Source organism: Heterodontus francisci, chromosome 3 (genome assembly GCF_036365525.1).
Source record: "Heterodontus francisci isolate sHetFra1 chromosome 3, sHetFra1.hap1, whole genome shotgun sequence".
Lineage (NCBI taxonomy): Eukaryota > Metazoa > Chordata > Chondrichthyes > Heterodontiformes > Heterodontidae > Heterodontus > Heterodontus francisci.
Window position 1 is genome coordinate 56,598,901 of NC_090373.1, and position 20,776 is coordinate 56,619,676.

Here is a 20,776-nt window from a genome sequence, read left to right on the forward strand (position 1 = left end):
GGGTCAAACAGCATCTGTGGAGAGAGAGAAACAGTTACAGTTTCAGTTCAATGACCTTGCATCAGAACTGTAGTAATGGTTTCAGTATGACTTGTAACATTACTGTTTTGTTTCTTGAATTTTCATTTGAAAGAAAGTTATTAACTTAATTCACAAGATACAGTAGAATGGCTTCTTCATTCTAGATAATGGATATGAATGGTCTGCTGGCATCGTTGGAATGATTTGTCTTTGCTACTTCAGTGACGTAGTATCAAAAAGTTCTCAACATCTGAGATCTGACTATTTTTGTGAAGAATGCTAAAAGAACACTTTAAAACTGTCCTCATATGACACTTGTAACTTAGCTATTCATTGCACTCTTCCCTGTGGTGTCCACTGGTCATGAAAGGCTGTACTCATGGACACTAAACGTTCCCTTTCTGGGGCCAACTCGACATGTACAAGAGAAGCAGGTGTCTAAAGCAACCCTCCTTGCAGGCTGCAATCTCCTTTAGACTGGTTCTATGTGAGGGTGACAGCTCTAAATTGAGTGCCTCAGTTAAAGTGGATCTGTACTTGGACTTCACACGGCAAAACCAGCTAGTGTAAATCAGCCTGAACCAAGCAGTGGGCAGTTCTCTCAGGACGCATCATCCTAAACTCAATTATCACCATTTCTTAAACCATTCCCTGGACTCCCACTGAATAAAGGAGTATTCATAGAATGATAGAATTTACAGCAAACAAGGAGTCCATTTGGCTGGTACTGTTCTGTAACCATTTTATTCCAATCCCCCACCAGATCTTTTTATATTTGTCCTTTTTCTAAATATTTGCATGCAGCAATGCCCAGACGTTCTATGTCCCATTCCAGGAAACTCCTGGGCCATGCAAGAGTTGGAAACCCTAGTTCACCAACTCTCTTGAAAGCACTGACTCATGCTGAGCTGTAATTCCGTGAGTGCTGTTGCTGCTTCATTTCTGGGTCCAAATGACCATTATTCATACATACTTGGAGTAAATACACACAAATATTAATTGGCTGCACTTGAGCATTAGTCTGACTGCATGTATCCTTTTCAGTTGGGGTCACTGGATTTCATCCATGAACAGACTCCCTAGTTAATAGAATACTCCGGATGCTGGAAATCTGAAATAAAAACAAAGTGCTGGAAATACTCAGCAGGTCTGGCAGCATCTGTGAAGGTGGAATTGGTTAACATTTCAGGTCTGTGACCTTTCATCAGAACACTAGTTATTGTCTGAATACTATATTTGGTCTAAGTGCCCTGGGCTGCATAGGGGCAATGGAGTCAATTGCAGTACCTCTGAATGATTATGCAGAATGGGAACCAAATGTGGAACTTTCTAGTCTGCACAATTGAGTTACAAGTCATCTTTACCAACTGTGACACTGGAGAGCCTCCGAATCCAAGCTGTTTTTAGCTGTCCAAGGAATTTTCTTTTTTGCATATTGCCTTAATAGCAAATTGTGTTTATCCTGTGTCAAGTTTTAGGATTTTTGATCTTTTTTCACTTTATGGGAAGAATTTTGGAGGAGTTTTTTTTTACAATAGTGAAATTTCAGTGCATTTTTACAAAAAAAGACTGCAGGCATTATAGATATTTAAAACCAACTGAGCAGGTTTCTGCAATTTGAACACCGTCTACATCAAACTGCCACAATGAGGTTCTGTTTGGTCTCATTACAGGCTAATTAACCAGGAGAGCTGGGGAAATTTCCTGAGTTCCGTAACATGATTGAATCATGTAGATTCATATGGGCAGAAAATTGTCTGCTTTTGCCATGGCACAAAAATCTTAATTTTTGCACACAGGTGTTAATTAATTTGTGCTTCCCCTAATGTCTTTGCAATGGAAGAGGAGAAAATACTAACATTGCACAAACCTGTTTCTTCATAGTCTTTCGTATTCAGTCAGATCAAATTTATTTTAACTTGAGAATCTGTCCTATAGTTTTCCTGCAAGGAGATTCTTCTCTCATCAACTTCTCGTAGATCCCCATTTAATCTGACTGAAACTAATGAAATGTTGAATCATGGCGATAACTGCCATCAAGATTTAAACTTGACCCTTTCGAGCGAGTGTTGACATTCTTACGACCTACTCTCTGTCACACCTTGGGTTTGCTGGAGAAAGCAACGAAGAGTGAAGTGGGCAAGAGTTGGTATGAAAAGCTAGTCAGAAATCATGTTGAGTGTGATGTGAAAATCGCCACATCTGATCTGAGCTTGATGGAGAATGGTTTCCATTTCTCTTGGGGAAATGGGTAGTTTAAGAAACAGAACTAGAACCTATAAAGCTAAGCATGTGGCAGGCAAGTAATTTTGAACGATATTTTTTAGTGATCAGTACACTTTACTTTTTTTTTTAGGTTCTGTTTTGTCATTGCTTTTGGATACCTCACCTTGTGCCAAGTTAGCAGAGTATACCTCTTTGATTATGGGCAGTATTCAGCTGACTTTACTGGGTAAGTGTATTGCTGTTATTCAATTTAAAGTGGTTTCAGTTAATGTTTGAGGGAAAAGTAGTCATCACTAGGATTCTGTGACCTTTTGGGAGTCAGCCTATTAGAGTAAACGTTTAAAAATAAGAATCTGCTTTCTAATTTCTGAATTCCAGAACTATTGATATTGGCGTGATTTTTTTTAAGTCACCAGTTTTATATTTATAAAGTTTTTTTTTTATTCCTATTGGCTAGTGCCACAAGGTGCTGTATTCGGACTACCCAAGCTCCTTTCAATGTTCCTGTGAATCAGTGTTCTCTGATAGAAATTGTTTACTAGCCATTATAAGACTATTACTTTAGTCAAGCAATACTTAGATTTTGGACCTGAGCTGGAACAGACAACTCTGGACAAAGATTTTAGGGTAACTGTTAAAATACTTAATACTTTAAAATACTTAAAAATGATTACAAAAAAAATCAGCGTATTTTCACACCAGCTTGCTTTGTTCAAAATTTTCTTTAATCTACTGACTGGATATCTGAATTTATATTTTTTTTGAAGAAATTTGAGAATAGGTGAACGATGACTCTGCTGGCAGCTTAGGATGGCCACCTAATTTACAACCGTGTACCCTACATTGCAAGGCCTGTGGGGAGGGAGACTAAATGTCTGCGCATTCCCCAGCAAGAACCAAGAAAAAGTTTAAGGGAACTGAATGTTCTTTTTAGCAAGAAGAAAAACAGTTACCTTGCTTGAATCACCCGAGTGACTGACTGTCATGTGACAAGCCACTCCCCATCTGTGGTATTAAGCTTGTGTTTCTCCACAGCAGCAAGGAGAAGCTTCTGGACTCTGACATGTGCAGACCTGAGTGTGTCCCCTTCCCCCACACCCACTTCTGTTTCCACCCCCCCCACCAACTCCCCTCCCCATTTCAGCTGACCAGCTTCGAACTCTGCCTATTCAATGACCACCTTTCATACTCCAGCTACAATCAGAAACCCCGTTGGGGGAAATCATCTGCATCGCTGTCTCCAAGAGACCCACTGAACCAGTCATCTACCCCTTCAAACTAAAAGCCTCAGGACTACCGGAATCAACTGGAAGCCAGCCGAATCACTAAGCGCCACAGACTGGATATCCATTTTTTTCTATGGACTCCAACTCAACCACTCTGCCTTTCCCCACTCTGTAACCTATTTGTGTGTGTCTAAACCTTTAGTGTTGTTATTTTTTTATTGATTCATGGGATGTGGGCGACGCTGGCCAGGCTAGCACTTATTGCCCTTGAGAAGGTGGTGGTGAGCTGCCTTCTTGAACCGCTGCAGTCCATTTGGGGTATGTATACCCACAATGCTGTTAGGAAGGGAGTTCCAGGATTTTGACTCGGCGACAGTGAAGGAACGTCGATATAGTTCCAAGTCAGGATGGTGTGTGACTTGGAGGGGAACTTGCAGGGGGTGGTGTTCCCATGTATTTGCTGCCCTTGTCCTTCTAGTTGGTAGAGGTCGTGGGTTTGGAAGGTGCTGTATAAGGAGCCTTGGTGCATTGCCTCAGTGCATCTTGTAGACGGTACACACTGCTGCCACTGTGCGTCGGTGGTGAAGGGAGTGAATGTTTGTAGATGGGGTGCCAATCAAGCGGGCTGCTTTGTGATGTCGAGCTCCTTGAGTGTTGTTGGAGCTGCACCCATCCAGGCAAGTGGAGAGTATTCCATCACACTCCTGACTTGTGCCTTGTAGATGGTGGACAGGCTTTGGGGAGTCAGGAGGTGAGTTACTCTCCTCAGGATTCCTAGCCTCTGACCTGCTCTCTAGCCACGGTATTTATATGGCTACTCCAGTTCAGTTTCTGGTCAATGGTAGCCCTGAGGATGTTGATAGTGGGGGTTTCAGCGATGGTAATGCTGTTGAATGTCAAGGGGGAGATGGTTAGATTCTCCCTTGTTGGAGATGGTCATTGCCCGGCACTTGTGTGGCACGAATGTTACTTGCCACTTATCAGCCCAAGCCTGGATATTGTCTAGGTCTTGCTGCATTTCTACATGGACTGCTTCAGTATCTGAGGAGTCACGAATGGTGCTGAACATTGTGCAATCATCAGCGAACATCCCCACTTCTGACCTCCTGATTGAAGGAAGGTCATTGATGAAGCAGCTGAAGATGGTTGGGCCTAGGACACTACCCTGAGGAATTCCTGCAGTGATGTCCTGGAGCTCAGGTGATTGACCTCCAACAAACAAAATCATCTTCCTTTACGCTAGGTATGACTCCAACCAGCGGAGGGTTTTCCCCCTGATTCCCATTGATCTCAGTTTTGCTGGGGCTCCTTGATGCCATACTCTGTCAAATGCTGCCTTGATGTCAAGAACTGTCACTCTCACCTCACCTCTTGAGTTCAGCTCTTTTGTTCATGTTTGAACCAAGGCTGCAATGAGGTCAGGAGCTGAGTGGCCCTGGCGGAACCCAACTGAGCGTCACTGAGCAGGTTATTGCTAAGCAAGTGCCTGTTGATGACACCTTTCATCACTTTACTGATTGAGTGTGGCGCAGTGGTTAGCACCGCAGCCTCACAGCTCCAGGGACCTGGGTTCGATTCCGGTTACTGCCTGTGTGGAGTTTGCAAGTTCTCCATGTGTCTGCGTGGGTTTTCTCCGGGTGCTCCGGTTTCCTCCCACAAGCCAAAAGACTTGCAGGTTGATAGGTAAATTGGCCATTATAAATTGTCACTAGTATAGGTAGGTGGTAGGGAAATATAGGGACAGGTGGGGATGTTTGGTGGGAATATGGGATTAGTGTAGGATTAGTCTAAATGGGTGGTTGATGTTCGGCACAGACTCGGTGGGCCGAAGGGCCTGTTTCAGTGCTGTATATCTAATCTAATCTAGAGAGTAGACTGATGGGGCGGTAATTGGCCGGGTTGGACTTATCCTGCTTTTTGTGTACAGGACATACCTGGGCAATTTTCCACATTGCAGGTTAGATGCCAGTGTTGTAGCTGTATTGGAACAGCTTAGCTAGGGGCGCAGCAAGTTCTGGAGCACAGGTCTTCAGTACTATTGCCAGAATATTGTCGGGGCCCATAGCTTTTGCAGTATCCAGTGCCTTCAGTCGTTTCTTGATATCATGCGGAGTGAATTGAATTGGCTGAAGTCTGGCATCTGTGATGCTGGGGACTTCAGGAGGAGGCCGAGATGGATTATCAACTCGGCGCTTCTGGCTGAAGATTGTTGCAAATGCTTCAGCCTTATCTTTTGCACTGATGTGCTGGGCTCCCCAATCATTGAGGATGGGGATATTTGTGGAGCCACCTCCTGCAGTTAGTTGTTTAATTGTCCATCACCATTCACGGCTGGATGTGGCCGGACTGCAGAGTTTAGATCTGATCCGTTGGTTATGGGATCACTTAGCTTTGTCTGTCGCGTGCTGCTTACGCAGTTTGGCAAGCAGATAGTCCTGTGTTGTAGCTTCACCAGGTTGACACCTCATTTTGAGGTATGCCTGGTGCTGCTCCTGGCATGCCCTCCTGCACTCTTCATTGAACTAGGGTTGGTCTCCTGGCTTGATGGTAATGGTCGAGTGGGGGATATGCCAGGCCATGAGGTTACAGATTGTGGTTGAGTACAATTCTGCTGCTGCTGATGGCCCAGAGCGCCTCACGGATGCCCAGTTTTGCATTGCTAGATCTGTTCGAGATCTATCCCATTTAGCACGGTGATAGTGCCACACAACACGATGGGCGGTATCCTCAATGTGAAGACGGGACTTCGTCTCCACAAGGACTGTGCGGTGCTCACTCCTACCAATACAGTCATGGACAGAAGCATCTGCAGCAGGCATATTGATGAAGACGAGGTCAAGTATGTTTTTCCCTCATGTTGGTTCCCCCACCACCTGCCGCAGACCCAGTCTAGCAGCTATGTGCTACTGAGCCACTCTTGGTGATGGACATTGAAGTCCCCCACCCAGAGTACATTTTGCGTCCTTGCCACCCTCCGTGCTTCCTCATAGTGGTGTTCAACATGGAGGAGTACTGAGTCATCAGCTGAGGGTAGGTGGTAATCAGCAGGAGGTTACCTTGCCCATTTTTGACCTGATGCCATGAGACTTCATGGGGTCCGGAGTCGATGTTGAGGACTCCCAGGACAACTCCCTCCCTACTGTATACCACTGTGCCACCACCTCTGGTGGGTCTGTCCTGCCGGTGGGACAGGACATACCCAGGGATGGTGATAGAACAAACAAAGAAAATTACAGCACAGGAACAGGCCCTTCGGCCCTCCAAGCCTGCGCTGATCCAGATCCTCTATCTAAACATGTCGCCTATTTTCTAAGGGTCTGTATCTCTTTGCTTCCTGCCCATTCATGTATCTGTCTAGATACATCTTAAAAGACGCTATTGTGCCCGCGTCTACCACCTCCGCTGGCAACGCGTTCAAGGCACCCACCACCCTCTGCGTAAAGAACTTTCCACGCATGTCCCCTCTAAACTTTACCCCCCTCACTTTGAACTCGTGACCCCTAGTAATTGAATCCCCCACTCTGGGGGGGGGGGGGGGGGGAAAAAGCTTCTTGCTATCCACCCTGTCTATACCTCATGATTTTGTACACCTCAATCAGGTCCCCCCTCAACCTCCGTCTTTCTAATGAAAATAATCCTAATCTACTCAACCTCTCTTCATAGCTAGCGCCCTCCATACCAGGCAACATCCTGGTGAACCTCCTCTGCACCCTCTCCAAAGCATCCACATCCTTTTGGTAATGTGGCGACCAGAACTGCACGCAGTATTCCAAATGTGGCCGAACCAAAGTCTTATACAACTGTAACATGACCTGCCAACCCTTGTACTCAATACCCCGTCCGATGAAGGAAAGCATGCCGTATGCCTTCTTGACCACTCTATTGACCTGCGTTGCCACCTTCAGGGAACAATGGACCTGAACACCCAAATCTCTCTGTACATCAATTTTCCCCAGGACTTTTCCATTTACTGTATAGTTCACTCTTGAATTGGATCTTCCAAAATGCATCACCTCGCATTTGCCCGGATTGAACTCCATCTGCCATTTCTCAGCCCAACTCTCCAATCTATCTATATTCTGCTGTATTCTCTGACAGTCCCCTTCACTATCTGCTACTCCACCAATCTTAGTGTCATCTGCAAACTTGCTAATCAGACCACCTATACTTTCCTCCAAATCATTTATGTATATCACAAACAACAGTGGTCCCAGCACGGATCCCTGTGGAACACCACTGGTCACACGTCTCCATTTTGAGAAACTCCCTTCCACTGCTACTTTCTGTCTCCTGTTGCCCAGCCAGTTCTTTATCCATCTAGCTAGTACACCCTGGATCCCATGCGACTTCACTTTCTCCATCAGCCTACCATGGGGAACCTTATCAAACGCCTTACTGAAGTCCATGTATATGACATCTACAGCCCTTCCCTCATCAATCAACTTTGTCACTTCCTCAAAGAATTCTATTAAGTTGGTAAGACATGACCTTCCCTGCACAAAACCATGTTGCCAATCACTGATGAGCCCATTTTCTTCCAAATGGGAATAGATCCTATCCCTCAGTATCTTCTCCAGCAGCTTCCCTACCACTGAAGTCAGGCTCACCGGTCTATAATTACCTGGATTATCCCTGCTACCCTTCTTAAACAAGGGGACAACATTAGCAATTCTCCAGTCCTCCTGGACCTCACCCGTGTTTAAGGATGCTGCAAAGATATCTGTTAAGGCCCCAGCTATTTCCTCTCTCGCTTCCCACAGTAACCTGGGATAGATCCCATCCGGACCTGGGGCATAGTCCACCTTAATGCCTTTTAGAATACCCAACACTTCCTCCCTCCTTATGCCGACTTGACCTAGAGTAATCAAACATCTATCCCTAACCTCAACATCCGTCATGTCCCTCTCCTCGGTGAATACCGATGCAAAGTACTCATTTAGAATCTCACCCATTTTCTCTTACTCTACGCATAATTTTCCTCCTTTGTCCTTGAGTGGGCCAGTCCTTTCTCTAGTTACCCTCTTGCTCCTTTATATATGAATAAAAGGCTTTGGGATTTTCCTTAACCCTGTTTGCTAAAAATATTTCATGACCCCTTTTAGCCCTCTTAATTCCTCGTTTCAGATTGGTCCTACGTTCCCAATATTCTTTCAAAGCTTCGTTTTTCTTCAGCCGCCTCGACCTTATGTATGCTTCCTTTTTCCTTTAGCTAGTCTCACAATTTCACCTGTCATCCATGGTTCCCTAATCTTGCCATTTCTACCCCTCATTTTCACAGGAACATGTCTCTCCTGCATGCTAATCAACCTCTCTTTAAAAGCCTCCCACATATCAAATGTGGATTTACCTTCAAACAGCTGCTCCCAATCTACATTCCCCAGCTCCTGCCGAATTTTGGTGTAGTTGGCCTTCCCCCCCCAATTTAGCACTCTTCCTTATGACCACTCTCGTCTTTGTCCATGAGTATTCTAAAACTTATGGAATTGTAATCACTATTCCCAAAGTAGGCCCAGACTGAAACGTCAACCACCTGGCCGGGCTCATTCCCCAACACCAGGTCCAGTATGGCCCCTTCCAGAGTTGGACTATTTACATACTGCTCTAGAAAACCCTCCTGGATGCTCCTTACAAATTCTGCTCCATATAGACCTCTTAACACTAAGTGAATCCCAGTCAATGTCGGGAGAATTAAAATCTCCTATCACCACCACCCTGTTGCTCCTACATCTTTCCATAATCTGTTTACATATTTGTACCTCTATCTCACGCTCGCTGTTGGGAGGCCTGTAGTACAGCCCCAACATTGTTACCGCACCCTTCCTATTTCTGAGTTCTGCCCATATTGCCTCACTACTCGAGTCCTCCATAGTGCCCTCCTTCAGCACAGCTGTGATATCCTCTTTAACCAGTAATGCAACTCCTCCACCCCTTTTACCTCCCTCTCTATCCCGCCTGAAGCATTGATATCCTGGGATGTTTAGTTGCTAATCGTACCCTTCCCTCAACCAAGTCTCAGTAATAGCAATAACATCATACTCCCAGGTACTAATCCAAGCCCTAAGTTCATCTGCCTTACCTACTACACTTCTTGCATTAAAACAAATGCACCTCAGACCACCACTCCCTTTGCGTTCATCATCTGCTCCCTGCCTACTCTTCCCCTTGGTCACGCTGACTTCATTATCTAGTTCCTTACAGGCTTTCGTTAATACCTCCTTGCTGTCCACTGACCTCCTCATTTGATTCCCATCCCCCTGCCACTGATGGCAGTGTCTGGGACATTGTCTGTAAGGTATGATTCCGTGAGTATGACTATGTCAGGCTGTTGCTTGACTAGTCTGTGGGACAGCTCTCCCAACTTTGGCACAAACCCCCAGATGTTTGTAAGGAGGACTTTGCAGGGCTGACTGGGCTGGGTTTGCCGTTGTCGTTTCCGGTGCCTCGGTCGATGCCGAGTGGTCCGTCTGGTTTCATTCCTTTTTATTGACTTTTTTGGCGGTTAGGTACAACTGAGTGGCTTGCGAGGCCATTTCAGAGGGCATGTAAGAGTTAACCACATTGCTGTGGGTCTGGAGTCACATGTAGGCCAGACCAGGTAAGGACAGCAGATTTCCTTCCCTAAAGGACATTAGTGAACCCGAAGGGTTTTTACAACAATCGGCAATGGTTTCATGGCCATCTTTAGACTAGCTTTTAATTCCAGATTTATTAATTAAATTCAAATTCCACCTTCTGATGTGGGATTCAAACCCATGTCCCCAGAGAAATACCCTTGGTCTCTGGGTTACTAGTCCAGTGATAATGCCACTACGCCAAGGCCTACCCATGTGTGTAAGTGACAGTTGACATGCAGTTTATTTTCATAAGTTCAATTTAGGTACAATAAGTTTACCTCCTTTCTTTGTAAACTCAAGAAAACCTGTCCAATTGTTTTTTGTTATGATCATAGCAAGTAAGTAATAAAAAACCTCCTGAATTGGCCAGTACATCCACTTTAAGGAAGAATTAAACCTGTTGTGGTCAAACAAGGAGAGGGGAAAAAAGGGAAGCCCTTCGACCCCTCCTAACTTGACTGTAACAGGAATTTGGGGGCTTGTCCAAGACAAAGACAAATGGGAAATTGGAAGTGGGAAACCAAATTAATCCCTAGTGATAATTTAAAAACTTCTGTCCAGGTTTTCATGTGGTTTTTAGTGCTAGAGTACTAAAATGTCCACATTTGAGGCGAGTACCTTTTTCTAGAACAGAATGAAGTAATTTGGGACACGCTAAAAGCCCTGTCTGTTGAAGAGTTGTGAAATGTAGCTGGGCAGTTTGAGATTACTGTCTGTCCAAAAGCTAGGAAGTCCGAAATCCTAAAACTTGTGGCCAACCATTTTAAAATTGGCGCTGAAGAACTGGCGACCGGCATAGAATCTGAAACAGACAAAGTAACAAGGTGTAACTAGAACAGAGGAGTCTAGAATTTGAATTCCTGTTGGAGAAAGAGCAGAGCGTGTTTCAGGAAAGAGAAAAAAAGAGAGCGTTCCAGAGAGAGAAAGGAGAGAAAATGCCAAGAAAGTGGAAAAGAAAGAGCTTTCCAAAGGGAGTTAAGGCAGCTTGAACTGAATTGGGGGAGACCCAATGTACCAAGTGAAACTTCTAGCTCTGGACCAGGTGCTGAGATCTTAAAGTTCTCCCAGTTGATGCCAAAGTTCAACAAGGGGGATGTGGAAGCATTTTTCGTCTCTTTTGAAAAGCTTGCAAGACAGCTGAAGTGGCCGGCAGAGAACTGGACAGAGTTATTGCAAAGCAAGTTAACGGGAAAAGCCCATGAGGTTTATTCATTGTTGCCTGATGTGAGTTCATCAGACTGAGATGTCTAAAAATGCTATCCTGGGTGCATATGGACTAGAATTGGAGATGTACTGCCAAAAGTTCCAAACCTTCCGGAAGCAGCCTGAATTAACTTCACTCGAGTTTGTAAGAGTTAAGCAGCTTGCTTTTGACCAGTGGATATGGGCACTTTAAGATGGAGTCCACCTGTGAAAACCTCAGAGAGGTGATCCTCCTCTGAGTTCAAAAACTCTCATCCCCTTTCCATAAGAAACCATGTGGAGAAGCAAAATGTTCCAGGAGGCAGCAATCCTGACTGATGATTATACACAGCTGCAGGACATTCTGAAGGGGGAAGGTGAGCAGCCAGAGGTCGTGGTACACATTGGTACCAACAACATAGGTAGAAAAAGGATGAGGTCCTGCAACAAGAATTTAGGGAGCTAGGTAGCAGATTAAAAAGCAGGACCTCTAAGAATGTAATCTCTGGATTACTCCCGGTGCCACGTGCTAGTGAGTTTAGAAATAGGAAGATAGAGCAAATGAATGTGTGGTTGAGGAGATGGTGCAGGAGAGAGGGCATTAGTTTCCTGGATCACTGGGTCTGTTTCTGGCAAAGGTGGGACCTGCACAAGTTGGACGGGTTGCTCCTGAACCTGAATGGGATAAAGCATCCTTGCTGGGAGATTTGCTAGTGCTGTTGGGGGGAGGGTGGTGGGGGTTAAACTAATTTGGCAGGGGGATGGGATACAGAGTGGAGGTAAAGTAGGGGGTAATATAGAACAGAAGTTGAGTCTGCCTGGAAGGCAGAGCAAATATAGATCTGGTAAGGCACAAGAGAAAAATGCAAGGTTGAATTGCATCTATTTCAATGCAAGGAGTCTTACTAGTAAGGCAGATGAATTGAGGGCGTTTGATTAGCACATGGGATTATGATATTGCTATCACAGAGACATGGTTGAGGGAGGGATTGGACTAGAATCTTCAGGCGCAACAGGGTAGGGGTTAAAAGAAGAGGTGGCATTGCACTGTTGATCAAGGAGTCAATTACTGCAGTAAGGAGGGATGATATCTTAGAAGGTTCTTCAAATGAGGCCATATGGGTAGAACTTAAAAACAAAAAGGGGAAATCATTTGGCTGGGTTTGTACTACTACAGGCCTCCAAACAGTCAGCAAGAGATAGAGGAGCAGATCTGTAGACAAATCTCTGAGGTGTAAAAATAATAGGGGATTTCAACTTCCCCAATATTAACTGAGATAGTCTTAGTACAAAAGGCTTAAAAAGGGCAGAAATCTTAAAATGCATACAGGAAAGCTTTTTGAGCCAGTATGTAGAAAGTCCTACAAGAGAAGGGGCGGTACTGGACCTAATCCTAGGTAATGAAGCCGGTCGAGTGGTAGACGTGTCAGTGGAGGAGCATTTCAGGGATAGTGACCATAACTCCAAGATTTAAGGTAGTTATGGAAAAGGACAAAGATGGACCAGAAATAAAAGTACTGAATTGGGGCAAGGCCGATTTCAGTATGATAAAACAGGATCTGGCCAAAGTGCACTGGGAACAGCTACTTGTGGGAAAGTCTGCATCACATCAGTGGGAGTCATTCAAAGAGGAAATTGAGAGTTCAGAGCCAACATGTGCCTGTTAAGGTGAAGGGTAGGACTAACAGGGCCAGGGAACCCTGGATGTCAAGGTCTATAGAGCATTGGATCAGGAAAAAAGGAGGCTTATGGTAGGTCCCAAGCGCTGAAAACAGCAGGGGCACTGGAGGAGTATAGAAAGTGTAGGGTGGCACTCAAAAAAAAAAAAAAAAAAAAAAAAAAAAAAAAAAAAAAAAAAAAAAAGTAATTAGAAGAGCAAAGAGGGGACATGAAAAAACACTGGCGGGCAAGAAGAGGGATAAACCCAAGGCGTTTTATGTATATTAAGGATAAGAGGATAACCAGGGAAAAAGAGGAGGGTCCATTAGGGACCAACGTGGCAATATTTGTGTGGAGCCGGAGGACATAGGTGAGGTTTCAAATGATTACTATTTCATATGTGTTCACTATGGAGAAGGACGATGTAGGTGTCGAGATCAGGGAGGGGGATTGTGATATACTTGAACGTATTTGCATTGAAAGGGAGGAAATATTAGCAGTTTTAGCTGGCTTAAAAATGGATAAATCCCCAGGCCCAGATGACATGTATCCCAGGCTGTTATGTGAGGCCAAGGAGGAGATAGCGGGGGCTTTGACACAAATTTTCAAATCCTCTCTGGCCACAGGAGAGGTACTGGAGGACAGCGCATGTGGTACCATTCAAGAAGGGTAGTCGGGATAAACCAGTTAATTACAGGCCAGTCAGTGGTTGGGAAAATATTGGAAAAAATTCTGAGGAACAGGATGAATCTCCACTTGGAGAGGCAGGGATTAATCCGGGATAATCAGCATAGCTTTGTTAGGGGGAGATAGTGTCTAACGAACTTCATTGAATTTTTTTCGAGGTGGTGACTAGATGTGTAGATTAGGGTAAAGCAGTAGATGATGTATACGTGGATTTCAGTAAGACTTTTGATAAGGTCCCACATGGGAGATTGGTTAAGAAGGTAAGAGCCCATGGGACCCAGGGCAATTTGGAACAACATTTGCCTAATGGCACGAGGCATTGATAGGTTAGATAGGAAGAAACTTTTTCCCTTAGCGGAGGCGTCAAGAACCAGGGGGCGTAAATTTAGGGTAAGGGGCAGGAGGTTTAGGGGGGATTTGAGGAAACATTTTTTCACCCAGAGGGTGGTTGGAATCTGGAATGCACTGCCTGAAGAGGTAGTGGAGGCAGGAACCCTCACAACATTTTAAAAAGTATTTAGATGAGCACTTGAAACGCCATAGCATACAAGGCTACGGGCCAAGTGCAGGAATATGGGATTAGAATGGGTGCTGGCTGGATGGCCGGCACAGGCACGATGGGCTGAAGGGGCTGTTTCTGTGCTGTATGACGCTATGACTCTGACTTATTCCCAAGCCAAGGGAAACCCTTTCCTAGTGATCTCCTTGAAAAGGATAGAAGGTGGAAGAGTGATGGGAGGATGAGCAGCCATGAGCGAGAAGGGAGAGCTGGAAACACAGGGGGCCCTCGTCAGGCCAAAAAGGAAGATGCTGAGAACAGGAGTGACTCCTTGAAAGCCTGTATGCTTCCATTGTAAGGCAGGTCACTTTCGAGCTGACTCCTGGAAGTTATGAGGAAAATCCATAGTTTTAGTCAGGGTACACCAGACCAGTGCAGGAAAAGGGGCCCTGATGGAAAGCACAGCAGACCAGGCTGTGGCTTTAACTGCGGCAGTAAAACACAGTAAATCTACGCTGAGTGTGTGGGAAAACTAAACAAAATTCCTGAGAGTTAACAGGATTTCTTCTCCAGAGGAAAGGTGACCCCATATCCCTCGAGTGAGACAAGTAAGACAAGTCATACTTGGGGATATAGGGGCCACCCAATCCCTTCTGGGAAAAGACATGATCTTTTCCCCCAGAGAAGTGCATTGAGTGGTAGTAAATTGTATTGGAGGATGGTATATGCCCATATTTTTATCCCGGGTGCACCTGGAGTGCAACCTTGTTTTGAGACAGGTGACCGTGGGGATTGTCCCAGTTTGCCTGTGGACAGGGGTCGACCTGCTCCTGGGTAATGATCTAGCGGCAGCAAAGGTGATAGCTTTCCCAGTGGTTTTAGAGAGTCAGAAAGGTCAGGGAGACAGAGCTGTTAAAGGATAAGGCCCCTGGCATTTTTCATGACTAGCGACCCGGTCCATGGCCAAGCAAGTGCCATCAGAGGAGGCTGAACTGTCACTGCAGACAGATGACTCTACAGTCTGGTTATCTGAAACCTTCTTTGGGAAGTTATAGGACCCAGAGGATGGGTTAAATGGAACTTCGTTGGTCGAGGCTTGACAAGCTGACCCAGGGTTAAAAAAAGATAGCACCGACTGCCCAAACTGAAGCTGAAGCAGAGGGAGTTCGAGTGCTCCTATTTAAAGGATGAGGTGCTGATGAAGTGGAGACCTCCTCATCGGCCTGCAGACGAAGTTTGGAGAGTGTTTCACCAGATAGTGGTGCCATCGAGGTACCGCAGGGAAATATTGAATAGCCCACAAGATTCCAATGGCTGGACATGTCTATCGGAAAAACCAAGCCCGCATAAGCCAGCATTTTCACTGGCCATAACTCCACAAAGATGTGCTGGAGTTCTGTAAGACCTGCCACACGTGCCAGGTTGTGGGAAACCCTAAACCTGCAATAAAACCTGTACCCCTAATTCCCACACTATTTTTTGCAGAGCCATTCAGCAGAGTGCTGGAGGATTGTGTGGGGCCCTTGCCCCTGTATCATCTCTCCATTATGAATGTGGCTACTCAATTTCCAAATGCTATCCCTCTATCTCTGCCAAGGTAATGGTGGAGTGGCTAACCCAATTCTTCACCCGATATGGGCTGCCTGCTGAGATCTAGTTGGATCATGGCACAAATTTTATGTCTAGTATTTTTCAAAAGGTCATGGATAATCTGAGCATAACCCAGCTAAAATCCTCTGCCCACCCTCCCACAGTCACAAGGAGCTTTGAAGTGATACCACCAGACCCTAAAGGCAATGATCAGGGCATACTGCAATGAGTGCCCCCATGACTGGGACAAAGAGCTGTGCTTTCCTCTGTTGGCTACGAGGGACTCACCCAATGGGTCCACTGGCTTTAGTCCCTTTGAATTAGTTTATGGACATAAGGTGAGAGGTCCTATAAAACTAATCAAGGAGAAGCTTTTTTGGACCCAGGGATGAATCTTCTCTAAGACTACATCTCCATGTTCCAAGAACAGTTCACCTGAGCCTGTGCAGTGGCTCAGGAACACCTTTTTAAAAAAAAAATCTCCCAGACAGCTATGAAAAGGGAGGCGGATAAACATGCCAAGGCCAAAACATGCCAAGGCCAGAACATTTCAGCCCGGACACCATGTGTTAGTGCTTTTACCAATACAGGGAGAACCATTGAAAGCCTAATTCAGTGGAGCATACAGAGTAATAAAGAGAATTAGCCAGGTGAATTATATAATTGACATCACAGATCATAGGAAAAAGCAAAGGTTGTGTCACATTGATATGTTGAAACAGTATCACAGCCAGGAAGGGGACAAACATGCACAGGTCTGTCAGACAGGAAAGAGGAGGATGAAAGGGGCAGTGAGGACGGGAGGATTCTCAAATCAAACCCCCTACCATCCAGTTAACTAACACTGAACTGTTAAGGAAATTGGACACTACTCTCCGATTTAAACACAGAACAGAGAGGACACCTAACAAGGCTGCTCACAGCATTTAAAGGGATCTGCAGGGACAAACCAGGGTGCACAACCTTAACCCTACGCTGTATGGATGTAGGAGAAACACCTCCCATAAAACAAAATCCCTATCGCCTAGTTCCCAGGAAATTGACCCAGGTTTGGGAGGAAATTCAATATATGCTGGAGCACAAGCTGAGCCCAGTCAGAACAGTTGGAGTTCCCCAGATGTGCTGATGCCCAAACCTGATGGCTCAATAAGGCTCTGCATTGATTACAGAAAATTCAATGCCATGACCAGAGTTGATTCTTCTCAATTCCCTGCATGGAAGACTGTATTGATAGAGTAGAAAACACCACCGACATAACCAAAATAGACTTGTTAAGGGAACCTGCTAGTACCCTTTTAATGACCAGAGCTGAAGAGATCTCTGCTTTTGTCACCCCAGGCGACTTATTTCAGTGCTGTGTGATGCCATTTGGATTTAAAAAATGCCCCAGCCACCTTCCAAAGGTTAATGAACCAGGTAGTGGCTGGCCCGCCCAACTCTGAAGTGTACCTGTATGATCTGTTCGTGTAGAGTGACACCTGGGGAGACCACCTAGACCAGTTGAAAGCCCTCTTCCGAAGGTTACAGTCAGTTGACCTCATGGTAAATCTTGCAAAGAGTGAGTTTGCTAAAGTATCCTATCTAAGGCATATTGTGGGTCAAGGGAGAGTGTTGCCCAGAGAAGCAAAGATACAGGCACTGAGATCACGCACGCACACGACCAAACAGGAAATAATGCAATTTTTGGGGATGTGTGGGTTTTACCGCAAGTTTGTCCCAAACTTCAGCATTATAGACGCCCCACTGACAAACTTATTACAGAAAAAAAGCAAAAGTAGTATGATCAGGCAGGGGTGCCAAACAGCTTTTGAGAGGCTGAAAGCCATCTTAACCAATGAACTGGTGCTGGCAGTTCCAAACTTTAACGAACAATTTAAAGTGGCAGTGGATGCTAGTGACCTAGGGGTAGATGCTGTCCTGCTCCAACATGATGAGTTGGGCATTGATAGACCAGTTGGTGTACAAATATTTGTATTTCTCCAAAAAAAGAGGTACTCTAATGTGGGGAAGGATTGTTGCTGGTTCTCCAATTTTGAGGTATGTGTCCAAAATGGATAAAGAAACATTAGCTTATACTGACCACAATCCTTTGAACTTTTGTAGAGAAATTCAAAACCCATAATGCAAGGCTTTTTTTATTGAAGCCTGCTTGGGCAACCTTACCACCTAAAGATTATCCACATTGTAGGGAAAAACAGTATGATAGCTAGCCCTTTATCCAGGGTTTAGCTCAACACAGAACCATCCCAGATATTAAAAAACAAACTGAACCAGAGGATGGATGTGGCAGTGAGACTGATGGCTGTGTGCGTATATACAGTTTCTTTTTAATTTGTGACATCTATGAAATGTTCCTGTTGTCAAATTTCATTTCCCATGGTGGGGAGGTGGCATGCCAGCTTGCTTTGGTGAATGATAATTTTCTTTAATTCACTGGTGATCTGAATTTATATATTTTTTGAAGAAATTTGATAACAGTTGAAGGATGACTTTGCTGGCAGCTTAGGATGGCCACCTAATTTGCAACAGAGTATCCTACATTGCAAAGCCTGTGAGGAGGGAGACTAAATGTTTGCTCATTCCCCAGCAAGAACCAAGACCCTGGAAGTTTAAGGAACTGCCTGTTCTTTTCAGCATGAAGAGGAATGCTGCTTCCTTGCTTGAATCAGAGTGACTGTCATGTGACAAGTTGCTCCCCATCTGTGATTTTAAGCTTGTGTTTCTCTGCAGCAGCAAGCAGAAGCTTCTGTGGGGTCAATGTGGGTCGGTCTCTCGCTCATGGTCTCTCTGTTACAGCATACAGGCTTCAAACGCTGCCACCTTTTGCATATTCCAGCTACAATCAGAAATCCCATTGGAGGAAATCATCCACATCACTGTCTCCAAAAGACCCACCGAACCAGTCATCTACCTCTCAAAGTAAAAGCCTCAGGACCACTGAATTCAGCTAGAATCCAGCTGAATCATCAAACCCCACAGACTGTTTACCTTTTTTTTTTTCTATGGACTGTAACTCAACAAATCTACCTTTCCCCATTCTGTAACCTGTGTGTGTGTGTGTGTGTGTGTGTGTGTGTGTGAAAGTGCGTAGTTTATTATTTTCATTAGTTCAGTTTAGGTACAATAAAGTTAACCTCATAGTCGTTCGGTAGTATAGAACTTGAGTATTGTTGAAAATAGAGACATGTTTTCGAAGATTTTTGTCTTGTACTCATCAGGACAATCTAAGAATAACCAATGTGAGGGCAAACAACTTTATACTGTTTGAGAAGAGAGTGCTGATTGGTTGGCAAGTGAACTCTGATTGTTAGAGGCGTTGCCATGGAGAATGCACCAGTTTTTGGTGACTGACAGTTAACTGGCAAGCTTTGTTTTAAATTTAAGCCAGGCAGCTTGAGGAATGGCTGTCACTTATTTTGTTTAGCTGAAACAGGCGCAATGCATGTACATGTTCTTTCTGTTTGCAAAGAACTGGGCCCTATGTATTAGTGTAGCTTCCAGTACATGCAAGTGTGCCACACTGAGCCCTACTGACCATCTTAAATTGGTTGTTAGTGTAATTCTTGGCACACTGAGGATTATTTAGCAAATGTTGTCTAATCGCAGAATCACTGTTTTGAGTTTCAGTAGTATTAAAGTTGACCTTTTTCTTAAACTCGAAAACCTATCCAATTGGCTCTTGTTATGATCATAACGAGCCAGTAATCAAACACCTACTGAATTGGTTAGTACATCCACTTGAAGAAATAATTAAATCTGTTGTGGTCAAACGAGGAGAGGGAAAAGAGGGAAGTCCTTCGACCCCTCCTCACTTGACCGTAAGAATACATATGTACGTACTAACACCAGCGAGTCATCAGTTCTGCAGTGTCCAGTAGATTGTTCTTTCTGTGCAACCAATCAAATTGCCTGACTCACTGCAGCAACCGTGAATGCTATTTTTACGCCCCAAAACTTGGCTAGCTTCCCAAAACGTACCTGTCCCAGACCCAGTTGTTAATTGTCTGGCCTTGGTATCTCTTCTCCTTATCTGTTGCCAGTGGGCCTTGACATCATCTCTACAGGAATGTCAGAAGTTACTCATTTTTGCAGCAACTTAAAGGTTGGTCTTGCAGAATTTATCCAAGTCATCTCCCTTCTCTGAAATGCAAACATCCCAATCATAGCCTTGAGATTTTCTAGTCTGATGCCATTGTCTAGTTCTAATCAGCTTGACTTTGTTTGCCACAGATAATGGCACTTGCTCACATAGCTCAAAAATCTAGATCACGCAAGGAACTGTTCAGATGAGTAAGAATAGCTTGAAACCGCAACAATTCCATTTTACAGAAGTTTGTCCAGCAACAAAGCCTTAGCTTCTCAAGGCATGCTGGTATGTTAGATTCAGTCAAGTGACAGCATAGATTTAGTCAAATCAGGGATATCTGTACCACCTTACACCATGGTCTGGGTCCAGCAATGCTATTTTAGCTACCTGCACTAATTTTGGTAGAAAACACCTTGCATACATTTGCAATAAAAGTAAGTATACTTCATATTTATTAAGTAAACATAAGTGTCATTATTCAGTAACTAGGGAAGTAACGCACTCTATGAAGAAAAATCAGTCTTGCACCCCGCTTTATGTCTTGCTAATTTACCAACAAATGTACAAAAAGATTCAAGTACACATGCATACACTGTGAATGAGTCTTGAAGTCACATGCTCATGATATTGTCTATTGCTCATTTTTAATTTGCTAATCAGAAATGCAGTTAGCCCATTCTAGATTCCCAATTAGCCATATGTGGCAAGTGCCAATATATTTGACAACAGACAGAAGAGACAGTGCTAGGTTTGCACTCCGCTCAGAGAAAAAGGGCAATTGTTTAGCCTACTGCATCACAGTCCCCCAGTTGATATTTTAATCTGCCTGCAGGTTATGTTCTGAACAGCTTTTTAAAAAAAAAAACTGAACTTTTGTTTTCCCTCTGCCATTTCTGTTCTGTAGTCCAATGATGATAATTACACAGAAGATAACCAGTTTGGCCTTTGAGATTCATGATGGTAAGCAAATAGCAAACTTTTTATT

The 20,776-nt window shown here is 44.5% G+C and overlaps 1 protein-coding gene across 1 annotated transcript in view; it reads left to right on the forward strand.

Moving 5' to 3' along the window:
* Positions 1–20,776, forward strand: part of LOC137356496 (lysophospholipid acyltransferase 2-like) — a 156,845-nt gene that overhangs the window by 73,152 nt on the left and 62,917 nt on the right. The window contains exons 4-5 of the mRNA XM_068022387.1: positions 2,378–2,473; positions 20,696–20,751. Coding sequence (XP_067878488.1) covers positions 2,378–2,473; positions 20,696–20,751 — 152 coding nt within the window. The remainder of the gene's footprint in view (positions 1–2,377; positions 2,474–20,695; positions 20,752–20,776) is intronic.